General features: G+C 41.4%; 1 protein-coding gene across 1 annotated transcript in view; it reads left to right on the top strand.

Moving 5' to 3' along the window:
- Nucleotides 1-8,358, top strand: part of LOC124798570 (protein KRI1 homolog) — an 83,881-nt gene extending 75,523 nt beyond the window's left edge. Inside the window, exons 8-11 of the mRNA XM_047262031.1 lie at nucleotides 6,049-6,140; nucleotides 6,258-6,521; nucleotides 7,414-7,574; nucleotides 7,804-8,358. Of these exons, the coding sequence (XP_047117987.1) occupies nucleotides 6,049-6,140; nucleotides 6,258-6,521; nucleotides 7,414-7,574; nucleotides 7,804-8,257 (971 nt within the window). The 3' untranslated portion in view covers nucleotides 8,258-8,358. The remainder of the gene's footprint in view (nucleotides 1-6,048; nucleotides 6,141-6,257; nucleotides 6,522-7,413; nucleotides 7,575-7,803) is intronic.
- The last annotated feature ends 6,820 nt before the right edge of the window (nucleotides 8,359-15,178 follow it).

Genomic DNA, 15,178 nt, shown 5'->3' with positions numbered 1-15,178 from the left:
ATAGTATATCTATTTCATTCTCAGCTTCTAAATCTTCTAAACAAACCAGAAGCTCATCTACTTTATTCTTTAAACTCCCAATATTTTGATGAAATATACTTACATTATTTTTAATTATACTTTTATGAGAACCTTTCCTTATTATGATGAAGTCAACATCTGTAAGAATGCTTGGCAGCTGCTCGAATATGATCTCCATAATTTGTAGGAAGTGACATATGACTGCTTTATTTCACACATACAAAATAAAGAAAAAGAATGATTTTTTGTGCATTAAATTAATTTTGAAAAAGCCTATTTGAGTGCTTTGGGATATACATTTTTTTCTTACTGTCTTCTGCAAAAACATAATTTTTTTGACTGTACTACTTGTGAGCATGCAACATATAACTGATACTGTGAAAAACAAGGATTTATGTAATGTATTTCACACATATTTTTTCTGTATCTGTAGTGAATTGCACCTGCAGTTTCATCTGACTCCTGAGGAAACTTGTAATTCTGCCAGTAATTGGCTGTTGTGTTGAGAAAAAGTGCTGCCACTGATAAGTGTCTGAGTCTCCACAGTTATATGGCCTGCAAATTTAGGGAGATTGTTACATCATGGAAAAGGTAGTTGCTACTCACCATATAGTGGAGATGCTGAGTCACGGGCAGCCACAACAAAAAGACTGTCACAAAATAAGCTTTCAGCCAACAAGGCCTTTGTCAAAAATAGACAACACACACACACACACACACACACACACACACACACACACACACACACACACACACACACACCTCACATGCACATCTCCAGTCTCTGACAGCTGAAGCCACACTGTGAGCAGCAGCAGCACTGCATGATGGGAGAGGCAACTAGGTGGGGATAAGGAGGAAGCAGGGACGGGGAGGGGGAGGGGGAAGGATAGCAGGATAGGGGTGGGGGGAAGGGGAAGTGCTTCTGTGGGACGGTGGGCAGGGGAGAGGTGGGGGTCAGGGGCAAGGTAGCAGAAAAGGAGAGAAGTAAAAAGAATGGGTGTGTTGGTGGAATAGAGAGCTGTGTGGTGCTGGAGTTGGAACAGGGCAGGGGCCGAAAGCTTATTTTGTGACAGTCTTTTTGTTGTGCCTATCTGTGATTCAGCACCTGTACTAGAAGGTGAGCAGCAACTACCCTTTTCAAAATATTGTTACATTCCATCCTGGATTATTTGATTTTTGCCTGACGGCTTTTCATCAATCCTAACCCATTGCTGTTTTCCTTTGTTACTATTTTCTATGTATTACTATACTCAATGTCTGTCTTTGTTTCTCTTCTTTCCTGTCTTTCTCTTGTCGCCTTATGAACCACACTGCATGCTCTACTTATGACCCACACTGTATCAATGGTCTTGGCCGGGCACAACAGCCAGCTACATGGCCATGCTGATTGTTGGTGCTGCAGCTTATGTCCCACATTACTTCCTTACTTCCGCCGATATCGGTAATCCTATACCTTCAAATTGATCACTCTCCCTGTGTGTATTTTCCCATGTTATTTCCCACAGCTTTCTGGTGCCACATGATCTTGTGTCTCATTCCCTCATCCAGTTACATCTGCCGTCCCCCCTCTTTACACTTAACCACCATGGGAACTGCTACCCACAGTATATATACACTTTGATCAGATTGTGAGTTCATGCCAATTTTAGTGAGTTTTTGCCTTTCGCTATTGTCGACTCCCTCAGATTTCATATTGTTTCCCCCTTTTTCATCCATTTCATCATATATATATATTAATAGAGGGAAACATTCCACGTGGGAAAAATATATCTAAAAACAAAGATAATGTGACTTACCAAATGAAAGCGCTGGCACGTCGATAGACATACAAACAAACACAAACATACACACAAAATTCAAGCTTTCGCAACAAACTGTTGCCTCATCAGGAAAGAGAGGGAAAGACAAAAGGATGTGGGTTTTAAGGGAGAGGGTAAGGAGTCATTCCAATCCCGGGAGCGGAAAGACTTACCTTAGGGGGAAAAAGGACGGGTATACACTCGAGCGCACACACACACATATCCATCCACACATATACAGACACAAGCAGACATATTTAAAGACAAAGAGTTTGGGCCCAAAAACTCTTTGCCTTTACAAATGTCTGCTTGTGTCTGTGTATGTGCGGATGGATATGTGTGTGTGTGTGTGTGTGTGTGTGTGTGTGTGTGTGTGTGTGTGTGTGTGTGTGTGCGCGCGAGTGTATACATGTCCTTTTTTCCCCTTAAGGTAAGTCTTTCCGCTCCCGGGATTGAAATGACTCCTTACCCTCTCCCTTAAAACCCACATCCTTTCGTCTTTCCCTCTCCTTCCCTCTTTCCTGACGAAGCAACCGTTGGTTGCGAAAGCTTGAATTTTGTGTGTATGTTTATGTTTGTTTGTGTGTCTATCAACCTGCCAGCGCTTTCGTTTGGTAAGTCACATCATCTTTGTTTTCAGATGTATTTTTCCCACGTGGAATGTTTCCCTCTATTATATATACACTTTGATCACATTGTGACTTCATGCCAATTTTAGTGAGTTTTTGCTTTTCACTATCATCGACTCGCTCAGATTTCATATTGTTTCCCCCCTTTTTCATCCATTTCATCATTCTCGTGATTTTTCCCATGTATTTGGGTGTGTTTTTGAGAATTTTTTTGGACATACTTCTACGATACGTATGTAATTTTTCACGTCTATTCCATACTCCTTCCATCTGCGTCAATACAAACAACTTTCTTTATCGGTAGCCAAATCCCAGTCCCACATATTGTTCCTGCATTGTTGCTTGGCTCATGAAATCTCCCCAAATGGTCTACCATCAAATTACCCATCTCCAGCTGCCATCTTTCCTTACACAATGACCTCCATCTGTTCAGAGTCTGCCAATCCTTAGCCCTCACCAACATACTCCTGCAAAACCATATCAACCAACCCCAAATCCTGCAGTGTCTTCTCTCCATCTGTAAAATCCTCCTGCTGTGCAATCCCAAAACCCCGGAACCCATAACACACATTGAAACTCTTGCCCTCCACAAACTAGAGTAACACGCACAATGGCACCTCAAAAAACTCTCTACCCTGCTCACTTCTTACTCCTGCCTGGGAGTACCACTGTCCATCACCTTTACAACATCCACCACACACCTCCTTCACGTTCTGTCATAGCTGACAAACCCTGTCTCGCAGACCTACTACATTTACCCCACCCTCCAAAACTCCTTCCCACCACCGCACAAAATCCAGAACCTAAACAGACCCAAAACACAGTCATGAACTTTCCTCCATAAGCCTTAGCCCCACAAAAATATCAGTCCAAGGGCTTGACCTTTTGCCCCACTTCCAAATTCATTCGTGCAGGACTTGTAAAAGTCCTTCTCTCCTACTCCTGGTCCCTACAGTGGAAACACTTTCTTGCCACCAATCCTAGCAATCAGACTCAACCAAAGACCAATGTTGAACTCTGCCTGTCTCAGTTCACTACTCCATCCAACCGTGATCCACTCCCACTGGCCCCAAATCACCCCCTGTTAACTTTCCAGAATTTCTTAACTTCGAACCTTGCCTCACCATCATTCCACAAATTCCTCAACATGCGTACTAACCTTACATCCACAGAAAGAATCACAGTCCACCATCTAAAAACTGATCCCAACCTTATGGCCCTACCTGTGGTCAAACGTTCCACTACTGTTGTTCTGAACTGCAGAGATTACCTGACAGAAGGACCCTGCCAGCTGTCAGATACATCCACCTACAAACCTTGCCACAATGACCCCATTCCAGAAATACAGCAGGATCTCCAGTCTCTCCTCAAATCCTTAGACCCATCACAGAACCTCTCCCCAGAGTCCAACTCTCTTCTCACCCCTACCACTACCTGCACTCCTACCTTTTACATGCTTCTTAAAATCCATAAATCCAACCACCCAGGACACGTCATTCTGACTGATTACTGTGCCCCTCCTTAGAGAATTTCTGCTCTCATAGATCAACAGCTTCAGCCTATTACCCAGAACTACCCTCCTATATAAAAGATACCAACCATTTCATCCACCGACTCTCCACAGTTCCTTTCCCTGTACCACACTGTGCCCTGCTTGTCACTGTTGATGCCACCTATGTTTACACTAATATCCCTAATGCCCGTTGCATTATCGCTATTGAACACTACCTTTCCCAACACCTGATGGATTCCAAACCAACAGCCTCCATGCTAGTAGTTGTGATCAACTATATCATCATCCACCATTACTTCTCCTTTGAAGGCACTACCTACAACCAAATGCGGGGTATGGCTATGGATTCCCACATGGTACCATCCTATGCCAACCTATTCATGAGCCATGTAGAGGAATCCTTCCTAAACACCCAGACTCCTAAACCCCTCTCCTGCTTCAGATTCATTGATGACATCTTTGTGATCTGGTCCTACTCAACCCAAGAAGCCTCTTTCCTAGATGTGACCTCCACCTCAAAGGTGGCTACATCAGTACCTGCGTCCATATTAAACCTACTAACCACCAGCAATACCTCCACTTTGACAGCTGCCATCCATTCCATACCAAGAAGGCCCTTCTTTACAGCGTAGCCACCCATGGTTGTCACATCTGCAGTGATGCACAGTCCCTCTCGAAATATTTCAAGGGTCTCACTGAGACCTTCACAGATCGTAATTATCCTCCCAATTTTGTACAAAAACAAATCTCCCATGCTTTATCTTTCCAGTCTCCCACTACTTCTCAAAGTCTCACCGCCTGGCCACAGAGGAGCATTTCCCTCATAACTCAGTATCACCCAGGGCTGGAGCAACTGAATCACATTTTCTGTCAGGGTTTCAGCTACCTCTCGTTGTGCCCTGAAATGGGAGATGTCCTGCCCACTATTCTTCCCAGCCTCCCACAGTGGTATTGTGCTGTCCACTAAACCTACACAGTACACTCATCCATCCCTACACAACCCCTTCACCCAACCCTTCACCCCATGGCTCATATCCCTGTAATAGATCTCGATGCTAGACCTGCCCCATACATACTCCCACCACCATCTACTCCATTCCGGTCAGAAACATCACCTATCCCATCAAAGGCAGGGCTACCTGTGAAACCATGCTACTCAACATATAGCGGAGATGCTGAGTTGGAGATAGGCGCAACAATAAGATTGTCACAAAATATGCTTTCAGCCAACAAGACCTTTGTCAAAAATAGACACAACACACACACACACACACACACACACACACACACACACAGTGCTTTTCTGGGGAGCATGCAGGGGCAAGGTGGAGACAGGTTAGGGCAGCAAGGTGCAATTGGGAGGTTAGGCAGAGGGCAGAGGAAATGTGGGGGCAGAGGCTGGGTAGCAGAATAGGAGAGAAGTAAAAAGACTGGGTGCATTGGTGGAATAGAGGGTTGTGTAGTGCTGGACTGGGAACAAGAAAGGGGCTGGATGGGTGAGGACATTGAGTAATGAAGATTGAGGCCAGGAGGCCATCCCGGATTTTCCATTCTTTGATCTTTTCCTAGAGAGGTGGTTAAATTTATGTGTGATATGGAGCCATGTCTCATGATCTTTTATCCCAAAACACAATGTTGTTGATGCATTGAATGGCGCATGTGGGAGACCGATTGCACTTCATACTTTTGAAGTATTTAAAGTCAACTACTTATAGACAAAAAGAAATACCAAGGGGTTGTTTGTGAACGTGTCTACATGTTACATCTTCTCTTTGTAACCCCTATTCCTAACAGTAGCAGGGATATGTTGGTCCCTCTGAGCCATGTATATACCAAATTTGGTTGAAGTTGCTCCAGATGCGAGTTCTGCTTTTATGTCACACCTTTTTACCTCACTTCACCCCTATGCGAGGTATGTTGTTCCTACCCCACAGTAACTTTCACTCTCAGAAGTACAACAAATTTCTTCATCATAATTGGATGAATAGTGTAGGAACATGTATAAGACAAATGAACATTCATTTTTGTTTACTAGATCATGATTTAATTTTAAAGTTCACAAGTGTGTTGTTTTCTGCTTCAGAAAACTGGGAAAATTTACAGTCAAATGGCCATCAGTATGCTGAAAATGAGGAGGCTGACTATGAACCTCACTGTGAGGATCCAGATTTCAATGTAAGGATTCACATCTTCATACATGCAGTAGTATGCTATTTGATTTTTTAAATATCATGTGTTATGTTTATCATTGCTACAAGAATAAACAAATATCATCTTAATTCAACTTTACAGATGGATTGTGATTATGATCCAACGGCAGCATTACAATCCGAGCTTATTGAGCCATCGAAAAAGAGAAAGAAGCGACGGAGACAGTCAAAATTTGCTGAAATTGTCTCAAAGCCAAAACCTTCATTTAATCCAAATGATCAGACTTTTGATGAATATCTTGATGAGTATTATAAGCTTGACTGTGAAGATGTTATTGGTGATCTACCCTGCAGATTCAAGTACAGAAAAGTTGTTCCTAACAGCTTTGGATTAACAATAGATGAGGTAGAGCTATACTACACTTATTTATGTTTTAGTAGAGTAGGATATTTTAGCCTTAAGTAAGGAAGCATTGGAAGTTTATGAAATAGTGTGTATGTTATGGAAACTCCTTGTTGAAATGGATTCATTGTACAATAACATGCACAAGCAGCAAACTTTAAACCTTGTATCCTGTCCCTAAGTGCATTTTGGCAGTAGTATATCACATTTAGAAGGAAGGAAATCAGTCCCATTCCATGTATATCTTACTTACATACCTGAATTTCAAGTTTTTTACTGGGCAACATGGCGCAGTGGTTAGCACACTGGACTTGCATTTGGGAGGATGACAGTTCAAACCTGCATCCGGCCATCCTGATTTAAGTTTTCTGTGGCCATGTCTGGCCACGTGAATTCCCTAAATCGCTCCAGGCAAATGCCGGGATGGTTCCTTCGAAAGGGCATGGCCGACTTCTTTCCCCATCCTTCCCTAATACAATGAGACAATGACCTCATTGTTTGGTCTCTTCCCCCAAACAACTCAACCCCAACTCAAGTTCTTACTCCTGTAACTTTGAGAAGTCGGGAGATGTATATATCCATTGTTGTTATGTATTTGTTAAAAGTAATTGAGTTGTCTTTCACCTCTCATTTCTATCCTTTTCTCCACATTATTTCCCATCATTCGTACTCTGCTCCTCTGCTTAGATTTCCTCCACCCCCCCCCCCTTTTTCATAATCATCCTCTGCTTCATTTAGGGTAACTTTCCAGTAATATCTTGTATTAATAAAACTTAAGACGTTGGCACACTTTGTCTCAGTTGCTATTTCTGCTGTTCATCAAGTGCCATTTTGAGGGATTTTTCTAACTGCAGTTACTATATACTAAGCCTAATAATAATATACTCTTTTTAAGATTCTTCGTGCTGATGACAAGGAACTAAATAAATGGTGTTCCTTGAAGAAGGCTGTTCAGTATAGACCAGAACACGTGGAAAAATATGATGTTGTAGCATATAAGAAGAAAGCACAGAACGAGAAGTTAAAAAGAAAAATCTTGAGGAGTTTGTATGCTGAGTAAGTTATGATGATTTATTGTAACATATTTTATTTATATTATATCCTGTGTTGTAATCTATCTTAATGGAGCTCTGATACAAAATTTACAAATAAAGAAGGTGTATTGGAAAGTTTATGATCTCTTCCACTCTTTTCTTCTGCCTTTGCTTGTGGTGTGCATTATTTTTAATTTATTCATGCACACAAAGAGACCAGAATTGTAAAATCCTGTTTGCTTTGTCAATAGTGAGCCAGATGAAGAGGAGCTGAACAACGAGCCACCAAAAAAGAAGAAAAAGAAGTCCAGCTTCATGAATGATCAGCAGACATTGGAAATTTCTTCTCATGGTGAACATGTCACTGCCACCCTGCCTGCTCATCAAGCTGGAGAAACATCTGTTACAGAAAATAATTGCAAAGCTGTGAAAGAAAGTTCTAGTTCCCATACAGAACCTCAGAAGATAAAGGAAAAGAAGAAAAGAAACAAATTCATAGAACAGATGAGCAACAAGGAAATGCCTAAAGCATCAGTAAGGAATTCCCATCACAAAAAGAACAAGAACAATAGAAGTAAAGTAAATGGCAATATCAAAAACAACAATAATGTTACAGAACTGTCAGATGCACGGCTCAAAGCATATGGAATAAACCCAAAGAAGTTCAAAAACAAAATGAAATATGGAAACATAAAAGAAGTATAAAATAGTTTGTGTCTGCTTGTAATATTTTAAACTATGAGAGGAAATGACACTTCAGTAATGGCATATGTTTATATCTTCAAATTAATGAAGGTTTAAACTGCTGTAAGACCACTTTTGTTTACAAAATATTGTATTAAATCCCTTGTTATTTAAAGAGACATATTTTGTTGTTCGAATGTGTATGTACATAGTTTTAGTATTGTGAATATGTGAAATAAATTATGCATAATTTGTTATATATTCTGTATCTCGGTTCACAGGGCATTTAAAGGCATATCAGAGATAGTCAGTTTGAATCCTGCTTGTGAGGGATATTTGCAACTTCCTATTTTTGGTAAGGGGAGGAGAGAGATGTCTCATGGCCACACTTTGTACCAATATCATAGATAATATATCAAACTACACCATTGTTAATGGTGGTATCTGAGGGGAGCAGTGTACATGTGGGTTTCATTCTGTCCCATTTTTCTCATCGGCAGCAACAATAAAAACACAACTTTACACTTTACACTCCATGTGCTGTTGTCAATCATCTGTACTAAAACACTTATACTTACTGTGCTTTACAGGTAATTAGTCAAATCATATCAACTAGAAAGACTTGCACCAGACTGTGAGCCCCACAAATAAAAAATAGAAGTAGCTTAAATGTATCAGATAGTGTAATGAAATGCCTTAAGTTTCATGTTTGCATCAACACAAGTTTATGTAAACTCTGCAGCAGAAGCTCCAGAGGAGAAGGTATAAAGACATATAATGACAGGCTTAGAACAGCGCAATCATCATAAATTTAGTGGCTCAGGAATGAGGGGGCAACTATGCTGTAGAGATTAGAGGCTGAAGTGCAGTTGGGAGTGGGTGCTGGAAACGGGATGATGGCCGTTGGTGGCTAGGAAAACACAGCTGGACAGTAAAACACTTTTATTCAACTTGGCTACAACACTCGTAGTGTTACGATGCCTTAGGCGTGAAATGTGGAGGCCCCGCTGACAGCTGTGGAAGACAGATGCCAGCGGTGTAGTCCGTGCCCAGCAATGCTGATACTTATTTAGCCACCTCAGCAACATGTTCCCTAGTTTGCCCAGCATAGTGTTATGTGGCAAGGACCAGCGGCACTTAAGATTGCCAGAATTCTCCTGGAGATTCTCGTGACACAGGAGAAGATCTCACCCAGCAGGTAACAAAGGTGGGTGCTCGACTGCTCGCCCTGGTGTTGGTGCACAGGCAGCTGCACAGCCCCTGACATGAACCACTGACCTCCAAGCAGAAGTTTGGTTGCTGCTGAAAAGAGCCTGGAAGTGGCTCGTTCATTGCACAGTGCCAAGTGCTCAGATTGTAGTCCTAGTACTGGGTTTTGGTCTGGTATAGATGGCAGCCCAGACCGGCATTGTCTGCTTGTTGGCCTGTAACCTGGTGGTGCTTGTTGTAGCCCTCATGTGAAGGTGGGTGCTGCCAGACTGCTCCTACCTCTGGTAAAACCAGAGAGTATTTATACTGATTAATGGCACATTTTTTATGCCATGTGCAAATCAGCACCTCTTGTGCTCACCATTGTAGTAACCCATTGGCTCGTCCTGCAGCCATGCTACACTTCCGCTGCATTTCCTGGATTGCAAGGTGTGTCCTGCCCACACTTGTGTTGGATAAACAGGCCTCCTGATGAAATCATTATATCAGTGCCTCAGCACCCATCAGTTGCACATAGCTTTCCACAAAGCCATAGAAGAGCTGCTACTTCTATCGTAGCACCCAAAAAATAATGGTGTCACCTTCACCCTTTGGGAAGACCCTACCACCATCTCTACCCGTGACTGGTCTGCAACAAGTTTCCTTCTTAACATGATGCAGCTTGAATGACAAGGTTCAGAAGCTGAGACTGTACATTCCTTCTACAGTTCTATCCCATTTTCTCCTTGCCCGTCCAGATTCACAATGAACTTTTTCTGCTCTACCCTTCTACTTTATGAACAAATAGTTAACCAGTCTAGTGGTATCTGATACACAGGAGGGTGACACTGATGAGTGGCTCTGGCCTAAGGTTGACGAAGGCGGCACAAAACAGAGTGAAAACTAAAATTGTTCTGGTTATTGTAACATTCATGGTCACAATCATACATAGTTGCGCTTCCTGGTATTGCTGCGCATGTTGAATTATTTGCTGCACATGTTGAAGCATTCACTCTGTCATAATTTGCATCTCTTGCAGGTCTGTTAACTGATTCAAGGAAATGGCTGGTTGAAGATGTAGTGTTTTATTCAAATAGGTCAAATTTTGCATTGGAAGCACCTTTAGCAGTTTGGACAGCCAGTAAAACTTGGGGCTGCACAACATTTTAACTGTGTCTCACCAATAGCAGTGGCTGGCAGATGAAATTTCAGCTCTGTTATATCCCATTCTGCTCTGTAAATTATTAATCCACAGCCGTGCAGTTGCAATTGCTTGGCCCGTGGCAGTTCCACCACTGTAGTATTTGTCCATGGAATAAACCCAGTGCAGCTCAACTTGTTATAAGTAGGGTCTCAGCTCCAGAAAGTCACGTGGACAATGCTGGCAAACTGGGATCAAGGAGCCACAGTCATTCCTCTTCCCTCATTGGAAAGGTCTGTCGCCCAACAAACAAAGAAAGAAACACCTAAATATCTTTAGTACAATACACACTCTCCATTTTATCTTTTGTTTGCGGATGCGGCAGACTAGTTCCTAATTTCTAAACCTGCAGCAAATGATACAGTTGTTTTACCAAATCTAACATAATAGTTGTGCCTTGGTCTGTGATTATGGTTTCCACAACACCAAATTTGAGAAACCAGCTGTTGACAAATATTTGCACCTCTGTTGATTAGGGATGGTGATCATATTTACATACTGACAAAAATGATCAACAGTAATCAAAGGTTCCTTGCAGGAGTCCAGTTAAATGGTCCAAGAATATCCATTCCAATCATTTAAAAAGGTTTAATCACCTCTGGGAACATTTTTCTTAATAGTACTACCTTGTGGCTAATGTCTGCTCATTGCACACAGTGTACACAATTTCTTTCATACTGGTCCACATCTTCCTTCCTTGTCTTCATCAGTATCACCCCGCCATTCTCCTATTGATTGTTCCTTGACCACTGTGGCCAGACAGCTCATGGTGGTGTGCTTCCTTCAGAACTTCTTCCTCCAGATTAGCTGGCACTACCACACTGGGCCCCCAACCCAGCTGTCTTGCTTAATAGGCCGTCACATACAACAAACTGTGGCTTTTTTGCATACAAGGTGTGTGGGGAAAATAATGTGACTGGCAGCATTAAGAGCAATCTGGTAATGTTGTGTTGCTAGACTTGTGTAAACTGGTGTGTTCATCCCTTCTAGACCCTCATTCCAAGTTTCAGCTCTGTACAGTCAGCAATTGATTTTTGAGAGTACTGTCTGTGAAGTTGTGTTTTTGTTGTGTGTTACAAAAATGGAACAGTGAAATTTATAGTAATGTTATACCATCAGGTTTTGTGTTAAACTTCGAAATCTGTGAGTGTGACCTTGAAAAGTTGAAACAGGTCTATGAGGAACTTTCCTTGTCAAGAGCACAAGTTTTTCATGTGCACAGTTCATTTTTGGAAGACCAAGAACATGTTGAAAATGAGTCTCGGTCAGGAAGACCTTCAGCTTCAAAAACTGATGAAAATGTCGAACATGTGGATGCTATTGTGAGACCAGTCCATCCAGAACAAACTGTCTACCAAATGTTTAACAAGGGCATCTTTGAAACAGCCAGGGAAAGGGTGAATCAAGTGAGACCGGACATTTCAGACAAGTGGAAGCTGCATCATGACAATGCCCCAGGTCACATGGCCACTTCCATCACGAAATTTTTGATCTCAAAAGGCAGTCCTGTTGTTCCACAGCCCCCCTGTTCATCAGATCTGAGTCCTTGTAACTTTTTTCTTTTCCCGAAATTGAAAAATTCTTAAACAGATGTCATTTTGGGACTCTGGGGACCATTCAAAAGAATGTGACTGACATGTTAAAGGCCTTACCAGTTGAAGCATCTCAGAACAGGACAATATTGTTGTTTGGAAGGGGAAAAAAAAGACAGGAAAAAAAAGAAAAAAAACTTTGGGGGCTAAAAATCGATCTCATTACATTTCTCACACACCTCGTACAACTTACAGTCAGTGTCAGCACGACACATTGTTTCCCAAATGTAAGGCTGTGACCCAGTTCCAGTATTACCACTATGTTTCTGCATAAACCATCGTGGCTCCTGTGTTTTTTACCATAATTGTGTACAACGTCATGTTTGAATTTGCTCATTCTTGCTGCCCATCTTGTGAGCCTACCACAAGGGTCCTTTAGCCCTAACAAACTTTTAAGAATTGGGTGGTTGGTTACCATCTTAAATTTCTTCCCTATAAATAACGTTGAAATTACATAATCCCATACATCAAACTGAGCATTTCCTTTGCTGCTGTGGAGTGTTCCTCTATTGAGCTGTTGAGAAGCATATGCTATAGGATATTCTTTGTCATTTACCACCTGACCGAAAACATACCCCAACATCTGATTGAAAGCATCATATGAAAGCACAACTCATTCTCGTAATCCAGAAAAACTAACACTGGACTCGGTGTTAATACCTTTTTCAGTTCCTCGAAGGCAGCCTGACATTCTTTTACTCACTTGAACTATACGCCTTCCTTTAATAGCTGCATGAGTGGTCTTGCCATCTCTGCAACCCTGTTTAGGAATTTTCTATTATAATTTGCTAAACCCAAAAATGATTGTAATTCTTTACTGTTCCTAGGAACTGAAAAATCTTTCACTGCCTGCACTGACCTTGTGGCAGTGTTAAACACCTCTCTACTAATTGCATACCCCAAGTACACAACTTCCTCCAACATCAAATGACACTTCTCAGTATTTAGCATGAAAAGCGCTTCACATAACCTTTTAAAAACATCTCTTAGTTGTGAATATGCTCCATCACATCCTTTTCAAAAACATTATATCATTGAGGTACACCATATGCTGCTGAGGTTCTAGCCCTCTCAGTACTCCATTCAACAACCAGAGAAATGTTGCTGGTAAATTTTTTAATGCAAATGACATCCTTCATTATTGGTAATGACCTCAGGGGACCAAGAAAACTGTCTTTGGTTGGTCCTCAAGCAATACCTCCAGCTGATGGTATCCACTTCTTTTAGATCCATGGTAGAGAAATGCTTGAACTGCCTCAAGTAGTCGGTAGTCTCAGTGGCATTTAGTGATGGGTTTAGATCTGACACTGTCTTGCTGTTAAGGTATCTATAGTCACAGCAAGACCTAGATTCTTAGATGTACATGATGTCTTCTTTGGCATGACCACTCCAGTGGCCCACAATGGACCAAGGCTGTACTCTGTTATTCCATCTCATACTGCTGGTTATATAAAAACTTCCATAAATTCCAAGATGCAGAATAAGGATTATGATATACTGGCACTTTATAGGAATTCAATGTTCTGTCAAGTGTTGCTGCCAACAGCTCTTGAGTAAACACATATCCTCATACCACAATACAGCTCTCCATTTCACTCTTTCTGTTCCTCTAGATGCTCTACCTCCTAATGTAATGCAGTTTTAGCAGCAGCCTGCATCCAATCACAATGAACACTTGCTGTTTCCCAATCATCCTCTTCTAGGGTATCCAGATTAGCTACCAGCTTCATCTCATTGGCATCAAACTTATCTTCACTTATGGGTATCACTTTCTGGTCACCTTTCACTTGTATACATAGAATGATTTTTCTTACAAAGCAATGTGATGTGTCCAATGCATCATTTTCTGCAAGTCTTTCTACCACACACAACATATTAACAAGCCACTTTGGTTCTACACTCATCCAGAAAAACTTTCCATTGCCTTGTGGCACAGTATCATGCAAGTTAAGCTATGATGTTGGTCTCTGCAGTTCAAGCTGTTCACTCTTGAAGGTGGACAAATCTTGTGAAAGTACTTCACTAACGCGGTTTCTCCTAGCTGAGATGTTGTCCCTCTAAGTTTGTGGTGTAGCATTGATTCTGTGGAAAGATGTCCGTGTAAACCAAAAATGTTCTTTAGGCAGTTGGTAAATGTGAAAAATCCCACTGTATGCCCTGTGGTTTACCATATGTGCAGATTTGGTGTAAAATGCATCAGCTCAGAACATCAACAAGGCGCAACGGCAGGTGAGCATCTCTACCAGATGTGGAGGGGCCACTTGTGCTTTAGTGTCATGGCTTGATAGAGTGGAGGGCATGGGCAATAATGTCAACACCAGAACATCTGAAGATTATAGATAAGAACTGTCATTCTGTAATGTCAAAGGTAGAGCAGTACATGTTATGATCTAATATGAGGTAGAATTTATGAGAGATTTGGATCATTTTGATTTGATCCATACTGGATGAAAGGTCATGGTTGTGAATATCAATGTTAAAAAATATATCGGCTCAACCACTTGTTTATAGTGTAAAACATGTACAGTGAAGTCATATCAATTACAATACAGAAGAGTAATCACAAAACTGGTTTGTCATTTTAGTATCTTGAATAGATCAGAGCTCTCTTTCAGTGTCCATCACACTCCAGATGGTTGAGAAGCCATGTTACAGCCTCTAAATAGCACCTCCACTACAGAAAGTAACTTCAAGAACAGTGACTGCAACGTATTTGTAAGGTAAAAGTTGGCACACATATCAATCAGATAACAGATAATGTATGGAGGGATCATATCATAACCAAAGCCCAATACGTTACACTCTGAGGTCAACCATGCATTGCCATTCTGTATGGACAATGACAACTGTCATAATGAAAAGTTTAGAGAAAACACAGAAAAACAAACTAAATTGTTTAAAAACCTCATTAACTAACAGCAAAATTGCCTGTGAAATTGAAAGTTGGACTAATTCTAACTA

This window comes from Schistocerca piceifrons, chromosome 5 (assembly GCF_021461385.2).
Source record: "Schistocerca piceifrons isolate TAMUIC-IGC-003096 chromosome 5, iqSchPice1.1, whole genome shotgun sequence".
Lineage (NCBI taxonomy): Eukaryota > Metazoa > Arthropoda > Insecta > Orthoptera > Acrididae > Schistocerca > Schistocerca piceifrons.
The sequence above is the reverse complement of the archived record's forward strand: the minus strand, read 5'-3'. Positions and strand labels throughout refer to the sequence as shown.